The 18,369-nt window shown below is 42.6% G+C and overlaps 2 protein-coding genes across 2 annotated transcripts in view; both read left to right on the top strand.

Annotated features, from left to right (window-relative positions):
• The first annotated feature begins 7,874 nt into the window (after window positions 1–7,874).
• Window positions 7,875–18,369, top strand: part of fam219aa (family with sequence similarity 219 member Aa) — a 143,428-nt gene continuing 132,933 nt past the window's right edge. Inside the window, exon 1 of the mRNA XM_080727782.1 lies at window positions 7,875–7,989. Coding sequence (XP_080583908.1) covers window positions 7,958–7,989 — 32 coding nt within the window. The 5' untranslated portion in view covers window positions 7,875–7,957. The remainder of the gene's footprint in view (window positions 7,990–18,369) is intronic.
• LOC308286366 (NACHT, LRR and PYD domains-containing protein 3-like) overlaps window positions 12,439–18,369 on the top strand; it is a gene marked incomplete at its 5' end in the record, with an annotated part of 38,177 nt that continues 32,246 nt past the window's right edge. The window contains 2 exons of the mRNA XM_080727362.1: window positions 12,439–12,694; window positions 15,728–16,003. Coding sequence (XP_080583488.1) covers window positions 12,439–12,694; window positions 15,728–16,003 — 532 coding nt within the window. The remainder of the gene's footprint in view (window positions 12,695–15,727; window positions 16,004–18,369) is intronic.

Genomic DNA, 18,369 nt, shown 5'->3' with positions numbered 1-18,369 from the left:
AACTGTTGAAAAATAGCAGATATACAAGCTCACAGCGTGGCACCGAGTGCCGCGCTGCGAGCTTGTAGATCTGCTATTTTTGAAAAAGTCGTGAAAATGTGCACAAATCTTTGAATATATGCATTTTCAAAGCGAACGTTTGTAACTAAAATTTTGCTTCTGGGGGGTCCCTGGAACTAGATATTTTGAGATGGGGGTCCGTGGCCAAATACATATCATTTTGGGGGTCCTTCACATGAAAAGGTTTGAGAACCACTGACATAGTAGTCTCTCAAGAACAGACTAACTGAGCTCCAGTTAAGTGAAAATGACCTTTTCTTTGACGATGGCTGGCCAGATTGCTGACATAGAAACATAGGTTTTTCCAAAAACCTTAGAAGGATTCAAAAGACACTTATAGAATCGGGTCAAAATTCTAATTTTCACGATTTTTCAAAAATAGCAGATCTACAAGCTTGCAGCGCGGCACTCGGTGCCGCGCTGTGAGCTTGTATATCTGCTATTTTTCAATAGTTAAAGCATAAAATAATGATACACAAAATGTGTACCCGTTCTGAATGGGTTAAGGCATGCAGGCAACAACCTCAAGCTGAGACTTGGTGACTTCCATTCGTTGATTTATAAATAAATACAAACTTGTACTTCTCTATTAGAATAATCCAAATTAAGAAAATAATCGGTGGTTCTGCTGTAGTTTCTCTTGATCGGCTTACTACTGAGTAGGCCTAGGATTATTGACTGCTTTAACTAATGAAAAATAGCAGATATACAAGCTCATAGTGCGGCACCGAGTGCTGCGCTGTGAGCTTGTAGATCTGCTATTTTTGAAATATCGTGAAAATTAGATTTGTTTTACCCGATTCTATAAGTGTCTTTTGAATCCTTCTAAGGTTTTTTTTTTTGAAAACCCCTGTTTCTATAATGTCAGCAATCTGGCCAGCCATCGTCAAAGAGCAGCTCAGTTAGTCTGTTCTTGAGAGACTACTATGTCAGAGGTTCTCAAACCTTTTCGTGTGAAGGACCCCTGTAAAAAAATATTCATATCTCAAAATATTATAGTTCCAAGGACCACCCAGAAGCAAAAATTGAGTTACAAACGTTCGCTTTAAAAATACATATATTCAAAAATGTTCACACATTTTCACAACTTTTCAAAAATAGCAGATCTACAAGCTCGCAGCGCGGCACGTGAGCTTGTATATCTATATCTGCTATTTTTCAACAGTTAAAGCATTCAATAATCCTAGGCCTAAATGGGTTAATAAGTGCTTTGACAGTTTGACATTTCGGAGGTGTGGTTTGATAGTTGAAGTGAACGGTGATGCAGTCAAATCGATATATGAATGAATGTCTATTTTTAGAGATGGAAACAAATACATTTGTGGCCTAAATGTTGGGGGGGGGGGGCACTCATCAGTACATAAATGGTAGTGATAGTAAATAGTGTGAATTCCAAACAGAAAGTCAACATTCGGTTTTGTCCATTTTGGGCAAATGTAGAATTTTGTTTTCGTTTTTTTGTCAAGTCTTTGTGTCATTGGCTGAAGGGGAACTCATGGATGAGGATCAGGCTTCTTTCCTGACCTTCCATGCAGTCTTTTAATTCATCACCAGATGCAATAAATGTTTGTTCTGTTTCAAAAACACAATGAAGTCTTTGAAGTTACTGTATATGAAATCTGCATGGGTTAGTTCAATATGTAGTAGGGATGTTTGCCTGAAACACTCGGACTAAATGGTAGCATGTTGAAAAACATTGTAAACTCTGAGAGTGTAATTCTATAATGGAATGTGTGCCTGCGTGTGTGACCTACATTAATAAAAACTAAAATATTACCACTTTGAAGAATAGGCTATAGCTAGCGACCAGACGGATCAGTTTATTCTTCAGGTTGTGATCCGGTCTGGGTCTACAACCGGATACTGATTGATTGATTGAAGGCTTTATTAGAAGTTTGCATAGGAAAATGTACAGATTCATGACGGTACAGTTCACTGGTACAAGGTCTACTAAAAGGAGATCCATGAAAAGACTAAGCTTATTTCAACAGGAAACCATTTAAGTATCTCATATAACATTGAATGACAGACAAATAGAACACAGTACTATGCAGTAGATATGTAAAGAAAAGGGGAAAAAAAGAAAACAGTAAATCTAAACAAACAGTAAGTATATACAAGGAATATACAGTAAATCTAAACAAACAGTAAGTATATACAAGGAATATACAAGTGTACAAGTATATACAAGGAAGGGGCAGGGAGGGTAGGGTTGGGCTAGGTTTTTTACCAGTTGCGAACGGCTGCTGCCTGTAAGTGGTTTTTCAGGGCAATTTTAAAGGATGCTAGTGATCCACAATCCTTTATGGCCTTCGGTAAGGCATTCCACATTTTTGTGGTATAGCAGAAGAACGAGTTCGACCCTTTGAGTTGACTCTGGGTTGAACGTGATCTGTGGCACTGCCTCTGGTGTTGTAATTATGGACATCCTTAACGTTTAGAAAGTATTTTGACAGGTACTTGGGTATCATAGTGGTGTAGTGTATCTTGTACACCAGGCCCATTGCAAGTTGCTGTACTCTGTCATCTACTCTGAGCCACCCCACTCTTAACTGGCGAGTAGCGGTGAGGTGAGTCTGATAGGGAAGGTTAAGCAGGACCCTAATTAGTTTATTTTGGGCTGTTTGGAGTTTAGTTTTAAGGGCTTGTGGGGCGTCACGATACCATACGTGGACTCCGTAGTCAAAGAGGGGCTGGATTATTGCACCAGCTATGGTCTTCAGTGTGTTGAAGTTGACCATTGGGGCGATCCTCTGTAGGAAACGAGTTCGTTGGTTGATTTTTTTTTATTACTTTTGAAGTCATCTTTTCGCTGGAAAGATTAGCTTCAAGGATACATCCTAAGTAAGAGATTTCGTTTTTTCGTGTTATGACCTTGTCACCCACTTTGATTGTGAAGTCATCTACCTTTTTGAGGTTATGATTTGATCCAAAGAGGATGGACTCGGTTTTTCCCAGGTGAATTGATAATTTGTTGTCGTTAAGCCATGTGCAGATCTTACTCAGTTCAGAGTTAAGTGTCTTTTCAACCTGCAAGTGGTCCTTGCCCGAGACTAGGAGAGCCGAGTCATCCGCGAACAGGAACAGGTTGCAGTCGCAAGCAGATGCCATGTCGTTCACGTATATTAGGAACAACAGAGGTCCCAGTATGCTACCTTGAGGAACATCACAGCTTACTGGGAGGGGGGGGGACAGGGTTCCGTTAATCTCCACCACCTGTTCCCTCCCCACCAGGTAAGATTGCATCCAGCTCACTGCTGCGCTGTCAAGACCGATGGCTTTTAGTTTCTCAATCAGAATAGCATGATCCACGGTGTCAAATGCCTTCTGGAGGTCCATCATGACCATGCCACTATATTTGCCCTGATCCGCTTCGCGTTTGATTTGGTCAGTCAAATAGAGAAGGCATGTGTCAGTGGAATGGGATTTTCTGAATCCAGATTGGAACTCGTAAATCAGATTATTCTCATCAAGATATCTTGCAATCTGTTCGTAGACTATTTTCTCCATGACTTTGGATATGGAGCTAAGAATGGAAACGGGGCGGTAGTTTCCAGGGTCTAGTTTGCTACCTTTTTTGTGCAGGGGGGTTACTTTTGCTAGTTTGAAGTCCTGGGGGACATGACCCTGTTCGATGGAAAGGTTAATTATGTGGGTAATGATTGGAGCAATGGTGGCGGCTGAATCTCTGAGAAATCTAGCTGGGATTTTATCAAGGCCAGTGGCCTTGTGTTGAGGTAGGGCGCTCAATTTTTTAAACACTTCATCAGTTGTCACTGTGGAAAGCTGTCTTTTCTGACGCCCAGTTTTTTGTAGAATTTTTTAACAAATTCTTCACCATACCGCCCAGATGGGGCGACCAGTCTTTCGACCAGTGAACGGGCTGTGGTGGTAAAGGTTTTGTTAAGATGGGTAGCCACTTCACCTTTGTCAGAAATGAGAGCGGCGTCCGTTTTGATGTTTATGTTGTGGCATATGGTTTTTGATTTTAAGCCTAATTGGTTGTTAAGCAACTTCCATAGGTCTCGTGGTTTGTTTTTGTATTCATCGATTTTGTCGTCGATGTAGTTTTTTTTGGCGGATCTAACTAGGGCGGTTGTCTGGTTTCTAAGTTTCTTGCATTGAGCAGTAAGATGCTCAACGTGGATTTTGAGGTCAGGGTTGAATTTTTTACTGAGCTTTTTGCAGCACTTTCGTTTTTCATCGTATTTTTTGTCTCTGAGTTTAGCTGATTCTGCAATATCTGAGTTATACCATGGCTCTTGGCGGGCTTTAACCCTGGTGGTATTCAAGGGGGCTACGTCGTCTAGAGCATTGGTCAATTTGGTTTTAAAACCACACCATGCTTCTTCGACATCTGTACACTGCAGCTCTGGGGAAAAGTCTACCCGCTAGTTTGAGATTAAAAGCCTCACTGGAGTAGTTCTTCAGGCTTCTAGCAACGACAGTTCTGTGGCCACTAGCCTTGGGTTTGTGTATTTTTCGGGTAGAGTAGATCATATAATGATCACTAAGACCGCATACAATAGCCCCGCTAGCGATGACTTTGGACTTGTCAGTGGTTACGACGAGATCTATGAGGGTTTGAGAGTGCTCTGTCACCCTGGTGGGTACTGTGACAAGCTGAGTGAGGCTGTATTGATTGCATAACCCTTCAAAGGACTTGAACATGGGTGCTTCTTTACGCAAAACATCCACATTCCAGTCGCCCAAAATGTGATACTCAGTACCGTCCACCTTTGCTAAGCTCTCATCAAACAGCTCAAAGAAATCATTCTGATCAGGTGGTCTATAGACAGCGCATATTAGTATGTTTTTTGCATGTTCAAAGATTACCTCAATCCATACAGTTTCAAGTGAACTGTGGTGTAAGTCTGGACGGGGGATAAAATTGACATCATTATGTACATACATGCAAACTCCGCCTCCATACCTGTTTCTATCATTCCTGATTACAGTATAGTTGGCAATTTCAATGCTAGCATCCGTAAACGAGTCATCAAGTTTAGTTTCAGAGAAGGATAAAATCTTTGCCTTACCGTCATGAAACATTCCCTTAATTTGCTCCAGTTTTTTGGGATTCAAGCTATTGATGTTTAAGTGGACTAGATGAAGTCCTGGTTTTGCAAAAACAACAGAGTGCATGTTCTCTGTAGTGATCGAGCCAACGTCGGAGCTGGGGGGCTCTTTGTCTACGACCGAGACAGGAAAGTTTGTCGTGGGGGGGAGGTGGTCATCATAGTCCGGTTGTAGTTGAGACTGAAGTGGGGGAGCGGTGGGGGTGGGGGTGGTGGGGAGGTCAGGTTCCTTTGTTGACTGAGAGCTCAAACAGGAGGAGATCCATGACTTTTCGACGGCACGGGGGGTCAGTGTCGCGGCGCAGACAGCTTCAAAGCCAAGATATGCCGCCAGCCACGACTGATCACGATCCCTGGGGGGTGGCGGGACCAGCGGGGGGGCATCCGGCTCGACGGTCATCTCCGGCGATCCAGCGGCCGCTAACTGGGCACCAGCATCCTCGGTGACGGCGCTGTTGTTATCGGGCGGCGGCTCGGAAACCCCGGCCGCGAGCTGGTTGTTATCGGGCGGCGGCTCGACAACCACGGCCGCGAGCTGGTCACGAGTAGCCTCGATGTTGGAGCTTTGCTGTAGAGAGCCGGGTGGGCAGCCACAGCACTCGTCACCAGTAGAACCCGTATCGATGTTTCCTCCGCTGGGGTTCTTTGTCTCCGAAAGCAGCTGTAGTTCCCTCATGAGACGGGCGGCAGCTTGCCGAGTGACCACGGGACCTGGATTAACCTCAATATCACCAGAAAGAAGCAGGATAAAGTAAATGATGGACCGTCTGTCCATTCTGCCAATCTGGGGCTTGTTCTTAGTCAGCAGCAGCGTCCCAAGGACAGTCAGTTTTCCGAAGCCGAGATGTTTTGGCTCCGACCCGACGTGGAGGGAAAAAAACACTGTGTGATTCCTCTCCATCCCGCACATAATTCGCCGTATATACAATTATGAGCGTTCCGTGGTGAACTGAGACACGAGTCGGCAAACCATACAAGAAACAATAGGAAAAAAAGAAGAAAAAGTATCCCTCCTTTCCATTGTCCCTGGCTACTAGCTTGGTGGGACGGAGCGAACGAAAAAAATGCGACCGCTCACGTTGACTGCTGCTGGACAATGGATACGGAAATGGTGCGTGTGTTTAATGTGTGCGTAGTCTCGCGTAGCCAGACAACTATTCCACAATCTCTGAATGCTATATAGAGTCTGGAACAGCAGCTCCCGAACGGCGAGTATCGAAAACGGGCATTAACGTTCAAAAAAATATATTTTAAAATGTCATTTCTGCTAAGCAGCAAGCTAAACATGCTTGTATGATTTTTATTTATATAATGATAAATATGTGTGATGTGAGACTGAAACGGAAGTGGGGCTTCACTTCCGCTTCATCTCGCACTCACCGTTTCTATTTCCGTCTGCCAGACTGTATGCTGGGAGCATTTGACCAAATCGCGGCAAGAGTGTATGGCTGCAGGCCTGGAGACACCTCCCTCAGCAGATCTTTCTTGTCAGATCTTTCGTCTCAGTACGGAAGTACTCAGAACGGAAGTACTAACGGCAAGTCTACAGGGTCAACAAAGGCGGAGCCGCTCGAGTGTCCACGACATTGCAAGCGGCGCGAAGGCCAGCGGGCCGCGAAGAGCGACGAAGCCGTGGTGAATGCAATCGTTATAAGCCCACGATAAACATCAGCATTGATGGCTGAATGGATAGCGTCGCCGACTTGCGTGCCAGAGATCACTAGATCGAATCTCACCGTTGCCCCACTGCACACGTCCCCGAAGCACTAGGGGGCAGTAGAGTCAAGTAATTAGGTACTTCCGTACTGAGACGAAAGATCTGACAAGAAAGATCTGCAGAGGGAGGTGTCTCCAGGCCTGCAGCCATACCCATCTCAATCGCGGAGGCAACAGTCTGGCCACGCGAGACTAATGTGTGCGTGCAGATCAGCGGATGTAGAAGGCGGGCTCTAAAAGCGGATCACACTGCTCAGGATGGAATGAGAACCTCCGCTGTGTGTGGAAAGCCTTGGTTTAGTGAGGCTACAGCGACATCTGCTGGAACACATTGTAATAGTTAGTGAGGTCTCTCTATACACTCTGTCAGACAGGAACTGTGCTCAGATCATAGAGCAGGAATTCCTCTGTCCTGCAAGGACTCGACTTTAGTGAAAATAAACTAAACTACTTCATTACTCATCTGAACAAACACTGTTCTGTGTTGTTTAAAGTCTATTCTCCAGGGTGGGAAGACTCTCAGAACCACACCTTCTCTGTAAAATACACTTTTTGAGCAGAAAATAAAACCTCTCCGCCAGACGGAAATTATTGTTTACTCCACGGCGCCCTCTACAGATATGGTCAATGGTCATTATATATTGACCATATATGTAGAGGGCGCTGTTGCGTAAACAAAATAATTTCCGTCTGGCGAACACATTTTATTTTCTGCTCAAAACCTGTATTTTACAGAGAAGGTGTGGTTCTGAGAGGCTTCCCACTCTGGAGAATAGACTTTAAACAACACAGAACAGTGTTTGTTTAGAAGAGTAATGAATTAGTTTAGTTTATTTTCACTAAAGTCGAGTCCTCGCAGGACAGAGGAATTCCTGGTCTATGATCTGAGCTCAGTTCCTGACAGAGTTCAGACAGACATCACTAACGCTCACGTTAGGTTGAAACCGAAAGTAAATTGAGTTTTATTCCAGCGAAACAAAGTTTAATCGCTACTTTTCACGGAGCAGCAGAAGAGACAACATGGCGGGTCGCTCTGTCTCTCGTTTCTTCCAAGTCACTCTGTGGACTCTGAAGTCCTGGATGGTGATTTATCTCTACATGTCATGGAGCGACTGTTACACTGCTTCTGTTACAGGTTGGTAAAGTTTAACTTTGAGCCTTTTAATCTCAGGCATAAATCGTCCAAAACCTGTCCCAGACTGTTTAGAAAATGAAACGTAATAATTATATTTTCCCCATTTTACAATGTTGTAATAGTCTCAACATTTCACTAAGTTTCTGTGGAAGAACTGTAGTATGATGAAGTCATAGGCCTATGCATTCACGGAGGAAAATATCAAGATAGGCTATGATGTTTGCCAAACGTGCTGTTACAGAAACATCTGGAACACTAGTTAATCATCTGTTCCTCATTACCCCTCACACACCCAGAAAATGGCGTCAGCAACATTGCAGTGAAAACAACAAAGAGTTTGTGGGGGTGGTGGGGTTGGATGTGGGGGGTGGGTGGTGTAGACAGGGGGAGGTGGGGGTGTTGTGACTTGTGACTTGTACCCGTGACTTGTAAATAGACTAAGCCCCCATGCTCCCCCCCCCCCCCCCCTTTTCTTTTTTTCTGCCTTTTGTATTTGATGTTATGCTTTTGAAACTGATATTATCCTAGATAAAGTACTATGTTCTATCCGTCTGTCTTTCAATGTTATATGAGATACTTTAAGTGTGGTTCCTGTGGAAATAAGCCTCGGCTTTCTAGGATCTCCTTTTAGTTGACCTTGTACCAGTGATTTGTACTGTCATGAAACTGTACTTTTTTCTATTGCAAACTTCTAATAAATTCTTCAATCAATCAATCAATTGTGGTGTGGTGTGATGTGGGGGTGGTGTGGTGGAATGTGTGAGTGGGGGGGGGTGGATGTTAAGGTGGGGGTGGGGTGTATGGAGAAGCATCAGCTGCAGCCTCACAGAGGCTGCTTCCAGATGACACTTAGCCTCGCCAGGGCTGGATTAACACCTCAGAGGGCCCCTGGGCACTGAAGCACCAAGGGGCCCCCGTGTGGGCGCAAAATGTTTTGTAGGCATACGTAGGCATGTAGGTCCAATATAACATCTGCAGCAGCAGTTGTCACAGCGCGGCCCGGCAGAGTTTTAATCAGTTGACTTGACTTTCATGAAATATTGTACATTGTACGTAAAGGGGTATTTCACTTTCAAAAAAACTTTTGGTAATTTTATCATCTAATCAGGCTTTTATGAACACCCTGAACAGTTTTTAATTAGCTTGATTGAATATTTAGATATTTGATGTAAATGTTACCAGGCCCTCCAGGCCCAGGGCCTCTCCCCACACACACCCATTGTAACTTCAAACTTCATTTTAACCATGATAGATTCATTAAAAACACACATTATATTTTCTGGTGACTCATATTACCCTCCTAATATGTGAGCAGGCCGTGTTTTTTCGATAACATCTTTCATTTATTTTTAATAATTATTTTTTTGTATTTCATTTTTTCCATTTTTCCAAATAATTATTAAAAATAAATGAAAAAAGTTATCGAAAAAAACACGGCCTGCTCACGTATTAGGAGGGTATTATGAGTCACCAGAAAAAAATAATGTGTGTTTTTAATGAATCTATCATGGTTAAAATGAAGTTTGAAGTTACAATGGGTGTGTATGTGGAGAGAAGCCCTACCACTGCTCCCTGTTGAAAGTGGAATATCCCTTTAACACACAATCAGCACTTTTCAGCAGCAATCTCACAGCATTTGTTTCAGGGGGTGGTGGACATCATTTATTTCTTTTTTCTTTCTTTTTTTCACCTTGGAGGGCCCTTGATGCCCAGGGGCCCCTGGGCATGTGCCCAAAGTGCCCATATGGTAGATCCGGCCTGAGCTTCGCGTCACCAGGCTTACTCATCATGGAAGAGAAAAGCCTGTTTACGACCATAGGCTGAAACTGCATCTGAAACTTCCTCCGGGAGAATTTCACCAGAAGACTACAACACATGATGTCGTAACTTCCCTTAACCGCAGCACTTCCGCTGTCTGCAGCTTCATGCTGTTTACATGGCCTGTTGTGGCCAGGGTGGATGATTGACACCTCACTAGATCTGGAGGCCTGAGCAGGCCCTGCAGGCTCGTCTTGAGTGACAGCTCTGTGTCCCAACACGCCCCGCGCAGCACACCGTCCTCAGTGTTTGCTCTGAGAACAAACGTAACCTCACGTCAGCCTGGTATTAGTTTACAACGGGCCGTTTGATCCTGTCTAGGGCAGAAACCACAAGCAGAAGAGGCGTTGTTGCTTTGTTTTGGTTCCCCCCGTTTGTTTCCCCAGTCAAATTAAAATGTTCCAGTAGCCTAGTGCAGGGGTTCCCAAACGTTTCTGTCTCAGGTCACCCCATAAATGTTTGTTTTAATCCGAGGCATCCCTACATCATAATTTTCACTCCCAGCACCTTATATTTATAGCATATCGTCGTTGTCGGGTAGAAACCTTGTATGTCCAAAACCGTTTGTTTTGTATTTATCATTTTAAAAATGATTTAAACTAGTGAAAACAGCCGATCTACAAGCACACAACGCCTCCCACCGCGAGGCGTTGTGTGCTTGTAGATCTGCTGTTTTCACCACTTTAGTGCAACGGCCTTATATGATGAAGCAGGGCTTTGCTTTGCGAAAAAAATTGTACATATGAAACTTGGAGATAAAAGGTTTCTGCCCGACAGTGACGATTTACTTTGTTGGCCGCCCAGCCCCCAAAATGGAACGAAGGCCGACATTTTATTTGAATTTCTTTCCTAATGGCCGGCCTGGACCGGCCAGGAATGAACCAGCCTTTCAGGAGTTGTCCTGCTTTTCCCAATGGCCAGCACGTCCCTGACGGCATGAAACGCTGCTACTTCCACCGGGAGAATTTAACTCAGTGTTTCATGTTGTTTTAACTCAGTGTTTCATGTTGTTTTAACTCAGTGCTTCATGTTGTTTTAACTCAGTGTTTCATGTTGTTTTAACTCAATGTTTCATGTTGTTTTAACTCAGTGTTGTTTTAACTCAGTGTTTCATGTTGTTTTAACTCAGTGTTTCATGTTGTTTTAACTCAGTGTTTCATGTTGTTTTAACTCAGTGTTGTTTTAACTCAGTGCTTCATGTTGTTTTAACTCAGTGTTTCATGTTGTTTTAACTCAGTGTTGTTTTAACTCAGTGTTTCATGTTGTTTTAACTCAGTGTTTCATGTTGTTTTAACTCAGTGTTTCATGTTGTTTTAACTCAGTGTTTCATGTTGTTTTAACTCAGTGTTTCATGTTGTTTTGACTCAGTGTTTCATGTTGTTTTAACTCAGTGTTTCATGTTGTTTTAACTCAGTGTTGTTTTAACTCAGTGTTTCATGTTGTTTTAACTCAGTGTTGTTTTAACTCAGTGTTGTTTTAACTCAGTGTTTCATGTTGTTTTAACTCAGTGTTTCATGTTGTTTTAACTCAGTGTTGTTTTAACTCAGTGTTTCATGTTGTTTTAACTCAGTGTTTCATGTTGTTTTAACTCAGTGTTTCATGTTGTTTTAACTCAGTTTTACATGTTGTTTTAACTCTATGTTGTTTTAACTCAGTGTTTCATGTTGTTTTAACTCAATGTTTCATGTTGTTTTAACTCAGTGTTGTTTTAACTCAGTGTTTCATGTTGTTTTAACTCAGTGTTTCATGTTGTTTTAACTCAGTGTTTCATGTTGTTTTAACTCAGTGTTGTTTTAACTCAGTGCTTCATGTTGTTTTAACTCAGTGTTTCATGTTGTTTTAACTCAGTGTTGTTTTAACTCAGTGTTTCATGTTGTTTTAACTCAGTGTTTCATGTTGTTTTAACTCAGTGTTTCATGTTGTTTTAACTCAGTGTTTCATGTTGTTTTAACTCAGTGTTTCATGTTGTTTTGACTCAGTGTTTCATGTTGTTTTAACTCAGTGTTTCATGTTGTTTTAACTCAGTGTTGTTTTAACTCAGTGTTTCATGTTGTTTTAACTCAGTGTTGTTTTAACTCAGTGTTGTTTTAACTCAGTGTTTCATGTTGTTTTAACTCAGTGTTTCATGTTGTTTTAACTCAGTGTTGTTTTAACTCAGTGTTTCATGTTGTTTTAACTCAGTGTTTCATGTTGTTTTAACTCAGTGTTTCATGTTGTTTTAACTCAGTTTTACATGTTGTTTTAACTCTATGTTGTTTTAACTCAGTGTTTCATGTTGTTTTAACTCAGTTTTACATGTTGTTTTAACTCTATGTTGTTTTAACTCAGTTTTACATGTTGTTTTAACTCTATGTTGTTTTAACTCAGTGTTTCATGTGCTTTTGTTTTAACTCAGTGTTTCATGTGCTTTTGTTTTAACTCGGTGTTTCACGTTGTTTTAACTCGGTGTTTCACGTTGTTTTAACTCGGTGCTTCACGTTGTTTTAACTCGGTGTTTCACGTTGTTTTAACTCAGTGTTTCATGTGCTTTTGTTTTAAGGACAACATCAGGTGATCGGCTCTTCTCAGGACATCCTGGTCAAAGTGGGGGGTGAGGTGATCCTTCCATGTCGTGTTGAACCACCATTCCACATGGGTAGGAAGACAGTGGAGTGGTCCAGACCTGACCTGCTGAAGCCCAACTTCATTTTTCTCCTCCAAGATGGACATTACAAACATAAGGAACCCCTGAACCCGCTGTACGAAGGCAGGACGTCCCTGTTTCCTGAACAGCTTCATAATGGTAACATCTCTCTGAAACTGTCCAGGGTGAAGCTCTCAGACGAGGGGACCTACAAGTGTTTTGCTCCACAACTGTACAGCTACACTTTGATCCAGCTCCTTGTTGGTAAGTTGTATTGTCTTAGTGATGCTGTCACCAAAGAGTCACACTTCAACACAACATTATTATACAAAGGGAGGAAAAGCCTTGCGTAGGGAGGGGGAGCCTTGTGCGGTTGTCATTCAAAGCGATGCCAGCCAATCACAGCCGGGACTAGGCGGGACTAGGGAGAATGAGGTTGCCTATCGCTATTAGGCCTCCCTCTCACAACTCTGTAACCTGTGTGGTGTTGTCAGGACCCAAAGATTGGTGCTAGTGTGGGGCCTTAACCCTGCAAGGCCCAGCGTTGCTTTTTGGCAACATTTTTTAAATCATTTTTTTAAAAATGTTATAATTAGTTTTCCTGTTCTTTTTCACATTAACATCACCATTACATCCTATTGTTTAGTATTACAATGCCATTGGCCACGATATTTGCATATAAATACCCCCCACAGAGGCTGACATTCACACCTCCCAGAGAAGTTGAAATTCCAGCGTCTGGACGAACAACATCTCATCTCATCTCATCTTTTTAACTGAAGCTATTCCTCACAAAAACATAAGTAAAATGCCTGTAATATTTTTTTCGTGATCATTAGAATGTTTAGAACATGTACATGTGTTATTATTGTGAAAAAATATCCCCAAAATGCAAATTAGAGCATGATTTATGATTCATGATTTATGGCTATAAAACCTTACAAAAACATTATACATTTTTTAACATTACATTTTCCTGTGATTAGGACTCCTACAACACCATGTGATTTAAAAAAATAAAATAAATGGCCAGTAGAAATTAATTCGGGTCTTGCAGGGTTAAGGGAGCAAATGCTAATTTTGTGCAAATCAGTCTAAAAGCTCCACATTTTGCACAGATGTAGCCCAGGGCATGCTCTAATGATTTAGCTAGGGCGCCCGAACCGACGACCTTTGGGGTCGCCACAGCGGCCAAATGAAGTTGGACTCCCATCGACTTTCTATACAGGGTTAGGGTTAGGGTTAGAGTTAAACATTTTTTTCTGGGCATTTACGTAGGATGTGAGGGGTCTAACTAGAGGTTTATCATGATGCTGAATCCATTGCAAGCATTTGTTTTGCACAAAGAATATTCATTGGGCTACAAATGGCCCCAGAAAACGCCCACAAAACTGTGATTAGTGATGAAAAGTGATGAGACATAACTTTTCATCACTAAACCATCGTTTTCTGGGGCCATTGTTAGCCCAAGGAATGTTTTTTGTGCAAAACAAATGCTTGCAATGGATTCAGCATCATGGCAAACCCCTAGTTAGACCCCTCACATCCTACTTAAATACCCAGAAAAAAAAAAAAAAAAGAAATCTGGGTATTTTCCTCCTAGAAAGTCAATTATGGGAGCCCAACTTCATTTGGCTGCTGTGGCGACCCCAAAGGTCGTCGGTTCGGGCGCCCTAGCTAAATCATTAGAGCATGCCCTGGGCTACATATGTGCAAAATTTGGCGCTTTTAGACTGATTTGCACAAAATTAGAATTTGCTCCCTTAAGGCCCCGCACTATGCCTTCCTACCTGCCTGTTAACCCATTTAAAGCCTCTGACTTTAACGGATTATAAAGTCCAGAGCGCCCATTCACTCCCGTTATCTTATTTTGAAGGCCAGAAGTCCACAACGTAAACACTTCCTGTCTGACGTCATCGCGTCCTGCGCCGGAAGCGAACGTGTTTACGTGGTGCCATGCTGGATCGGATCGAAGCATTTCACCATGTGTTATATAAACTTGCATCTGCCTCCATCTTCGCTTCTAAAGTGTAGTTTTGAGATAATGGACATTAAAGATGAGATCCCCCGTCCACCTCAATGTTATGGGATTACTATTTTGTGCCCGTGGAGCCGTGATGATGATAAATCAGCGACGATTTTCGGCTCGGAGCCTTCCGCCATCTTACCAGGTACTGTAATCGCCGTTACAGTAATCTATTACTTTTCACGAGTATACTCGTGATTGGCACCATGTAATCCTTGAGTATTTTTCACGAGTATTCTCGGGATTGGCGCAAAATGAGTTAACACAGCGGGTGCCCACGTGGTGTCTACAAGTCAATTTCTTTGATGTCGCTGGAGACCCACGACGCGTTTGACGCGTTTACTGTATTTACAGTATAACTTTATATCTCACCGTTAGGTTGGGGCTGCGCCTGGATGTAGCCCATTAGCCGCTAGTCGCTTCGAGTCGACGCTGAGAGCATCGCGCGGCCGTTTTTCTCCATATACTCCAATGCCTTTCCCCATCTTTAAAGCCCTTTATCTCCGATGTTTGTTTTATGGCTAAAACTGTGGCCGCATGCGGCATAATGTCCAAATTTGATCGGCAATGAACAGCTATGAATCTACACTGGTCCCTACAGTAAGTTACACAATAACATCCTGTCTGCGCTCATGTGACCAAGTGACGTCATCACGCATGCATTGACGCAACAGGGCCTCGTATTCTTCTATGGAAGTGCTATGGGGGCACTCAGAGGGGATGACTGGCGCCACCTGGTGGGCAGTCGATGTGTTAAGAAAGCCCTTAAATACCTGTATCACTCACACAGGTATACAGATATCAATAGGTAGACATCAATATGTCCGTACACAGACAGAAGTGTCCGTGGCAAACCTTGGCTCTGCCTGTGGCAAATTCTGCTTTTACACCCCATTACAAATGTTCTTATTTTGATCACCCAATTACTGAGTGTAAGTCTGCAGGTTTTCTTCAGTATATTTATGAGACACTCAGAGACAGATTTACCATGACACTATTATATTATAATATATTATTGCACGGCTTGTTTGAATGCTTGATTCTGACAGCTGAAATCAGAGGTCTGATCTTTCTGGATAACAGACCGCTCTGCTTGATAACTGCTGCTGTCTAATCAAAGACTCAGAACACCTGCTGCACTCAGGCTGTGCATGACATCACTGATCACATGACATCACTGATCACATGACTCCATAAGATCCACTCTCGTCAGACAGACAGAAGTCATGTTCAACAATGTTTATTGTTTATGGTGTTTGTGTGTTTTTCAGGCGCTGTGTCTCAGCCAGAGATCTCTTCAAATGGACCAACAGACGGTGGCGTATCGTTGAGCTGTGATTCTGGCTGCTGGTATCCTGAACCTGAGATGTCTTGGCTGGACGCTGATGGAAACAACATCCCTGCTGACCCCTCGGTGACTTACAGACCTTCTCAACGCTGTTATGAAGTCCAGAACAACCTGACAGTGAGAACAGCAGGTCATGTGACCTGTAGAGTTCACCTGCCACGCTTCAACCACACTGCTGAGACAAGCTATGACGTCAAAGGTAATCTATGTTTACATCACTGTCTAGCACCTTCTAGAACCTCTGTAAACACCTCTACTCTACTGTAACACTGTTAAACAATACTATAAATACTGTAGAGTTCACCTAGCACCTTCTAGAACCTCTGTAAACACCTCTACTCTACTGTAACACTGTTAAACAATACTATAAATACTGTAGAGTTCACCTAGCACCTTCTAGAACCTCTGTAAACACCTCTACTCTACTGTAACACTGTTAAACAATACTATAAATACTGTAGAGTTCACCTAGCACCTTCTAGAACCTCTGTAAACACCTCTACTCTACTGTAACACTGTTAAACAATACTATAAATACTGTAGAGTTCACCTAGCACCTTCTAGAACCTCTGTAAACACCTCTACTCTACTGTAACACTGTTGAACAATACTATAAATACTGTAGAGTTCACCTAGCACCTTCTAGAACCTCTGTAAACACCTCTACTCTACTGTAACACTGTTAAACAATACTATAAATACTGTAGAGTTCACCTAACACCTTCTAGAACCTCTGTAAACACCTCTACTCTACTGTAACACTGTTAAACAATACTATAAATACTGTAGAGTTCACCTAGCACCTTCTAGAACCTCTGTAAACACCTCTACTCTACTGTAACACTGTTAAACAATACTATAAATACTGTAGAGTTCACCTAACACCTTCTAGAACCTCTGTAAACACCTCTACTCTACTGTAACACTGTTAAACAATACTATAAATACTGTAGAGTTCACCTAGCACCTTCTAGAACCTCTGTAAACACCTCTACTCTACTGTAACACTGTTAAACAATACTATAAATACTGTAGAGTTCACCTAACACCTTCTAGAACCTCTGTAAACACCTCTACTCTACTGTAACACTGTTAAACAATACTATAAATACTGTAGAGTTCACCTAGCACCTTCTAGAACCTCTGTAAACACCTCTACTGTAACACTGTTAAACAATACTACCAGTAAGACTCCCTAATCGGGAGATAAGCGACCAAGATAAGCGACCGTTGGTCGCTTATCTCCACAAATAGGCCAAAAGTTTGTTTTACCAATTATCAAGACATATGGGCAGTTGACAGTTTGCCATGGTTACTCATTGAAGTTGAATCTCCATATATGGAGATAACCTACGCATCACACTAAGTCTGACCTCACCAGCCCATATTTGGGCATGAGCAACTTATGTCTCCATATATGGAGATATGATGACATCACACAGTCCTCAGCCGATGATGTGGCGTCATGTCATACAATACACAAACGAGCCCTACAGTATAAAGGGGCAATTCTTGCCAGGAAAGAAGCATTTCTTCGACTCAGACCTTATCGCCAGGGTTGGCTTATAGCAGCTGTCGGTAGGACCATATATGGATTCTGTTAGTGTGGATCTCCTAACAGGGCATCATCTGGGATACAATCCCTTTTATGCCCATATATGGAGATCCCTAACAGAATCCCTTTCATGCCCATATTGAGATCCCTAACAGAATCCCTTTTATGCCCATATATGGAGATCCCTAACAGCATCCCTTTTAGGCCCATATATGGAGATCACTAACAGCTAACAGAATCCCTTTTATGCCCATATATGGAGATCCCTAACAGAATCCCTTTTGTGCCCATATATGGAGATCCCTAACAGAATCCCTTTTATGCCCATATATGGAGATCCCTAACAGAATCCCTTTTATGCCCATATATGGAGATCCCTAACAGAATCCCTTGTATGCCCATATATGGAGATCCCTAACAGAATCCCTTTTATGCCCATATATGGAGATCCCTAACAGAATCCCTTTTATGCCCATATATTATGGAGAAATCCCTGCTCTGAGTATCTGACATCAGTGTGATGTCACCTGTTTATGCCCATATATGGAGATCCCTGCTCTGCGTATCTGGTTGCTATGGTAAACAGTTGGTTGCGACCGTCAGGGAGCAGTTTACTACCAGTAAGACTCCCTAATCGGGAGATAAGCGACCGTTGGTCGCTTATCTCCACAAATATCACAACCTCCACCTCTCACGTCATACGGGTAGCCATAGTTACACCTGGAATGTTGAATCTCCATATATGGAGATAACCTACGCATCACACAAAGTCTGACCTCACCAGCCCATACTTGGGCATGGACGACTTATATCTCCATATACGGAGATGGCCATATATGGAGATACGATGACATCACAGAGTCCACAGCTGATGATGTGGCGTGATGTCATACAATACACAAACAAGCCCTATATAAAGGGGCAATTCTCACCAGGGAAGAGAGCATTGCCTGGAATGTTGAATCTCCATATATGGAGATAACCTACGCATCACACAAAGTCTGACCTCA

The sequence above is a fragment of the Nannobrachium achirus genome, assembly GCF_963921795.1.
Source record: "Nannobrachium achirus genome assembly, chromosome: 6".
Taxonomy (NCBI): Eukaryota; Metazoa; Chordata; class Actinopteri; order Myctophiformes; family Myctophidae; genus Nannobrachium; species Nannobrachium achirus.
This window is presented reverse-complemented; position numbering and strand designations above follow the sequence as displayed.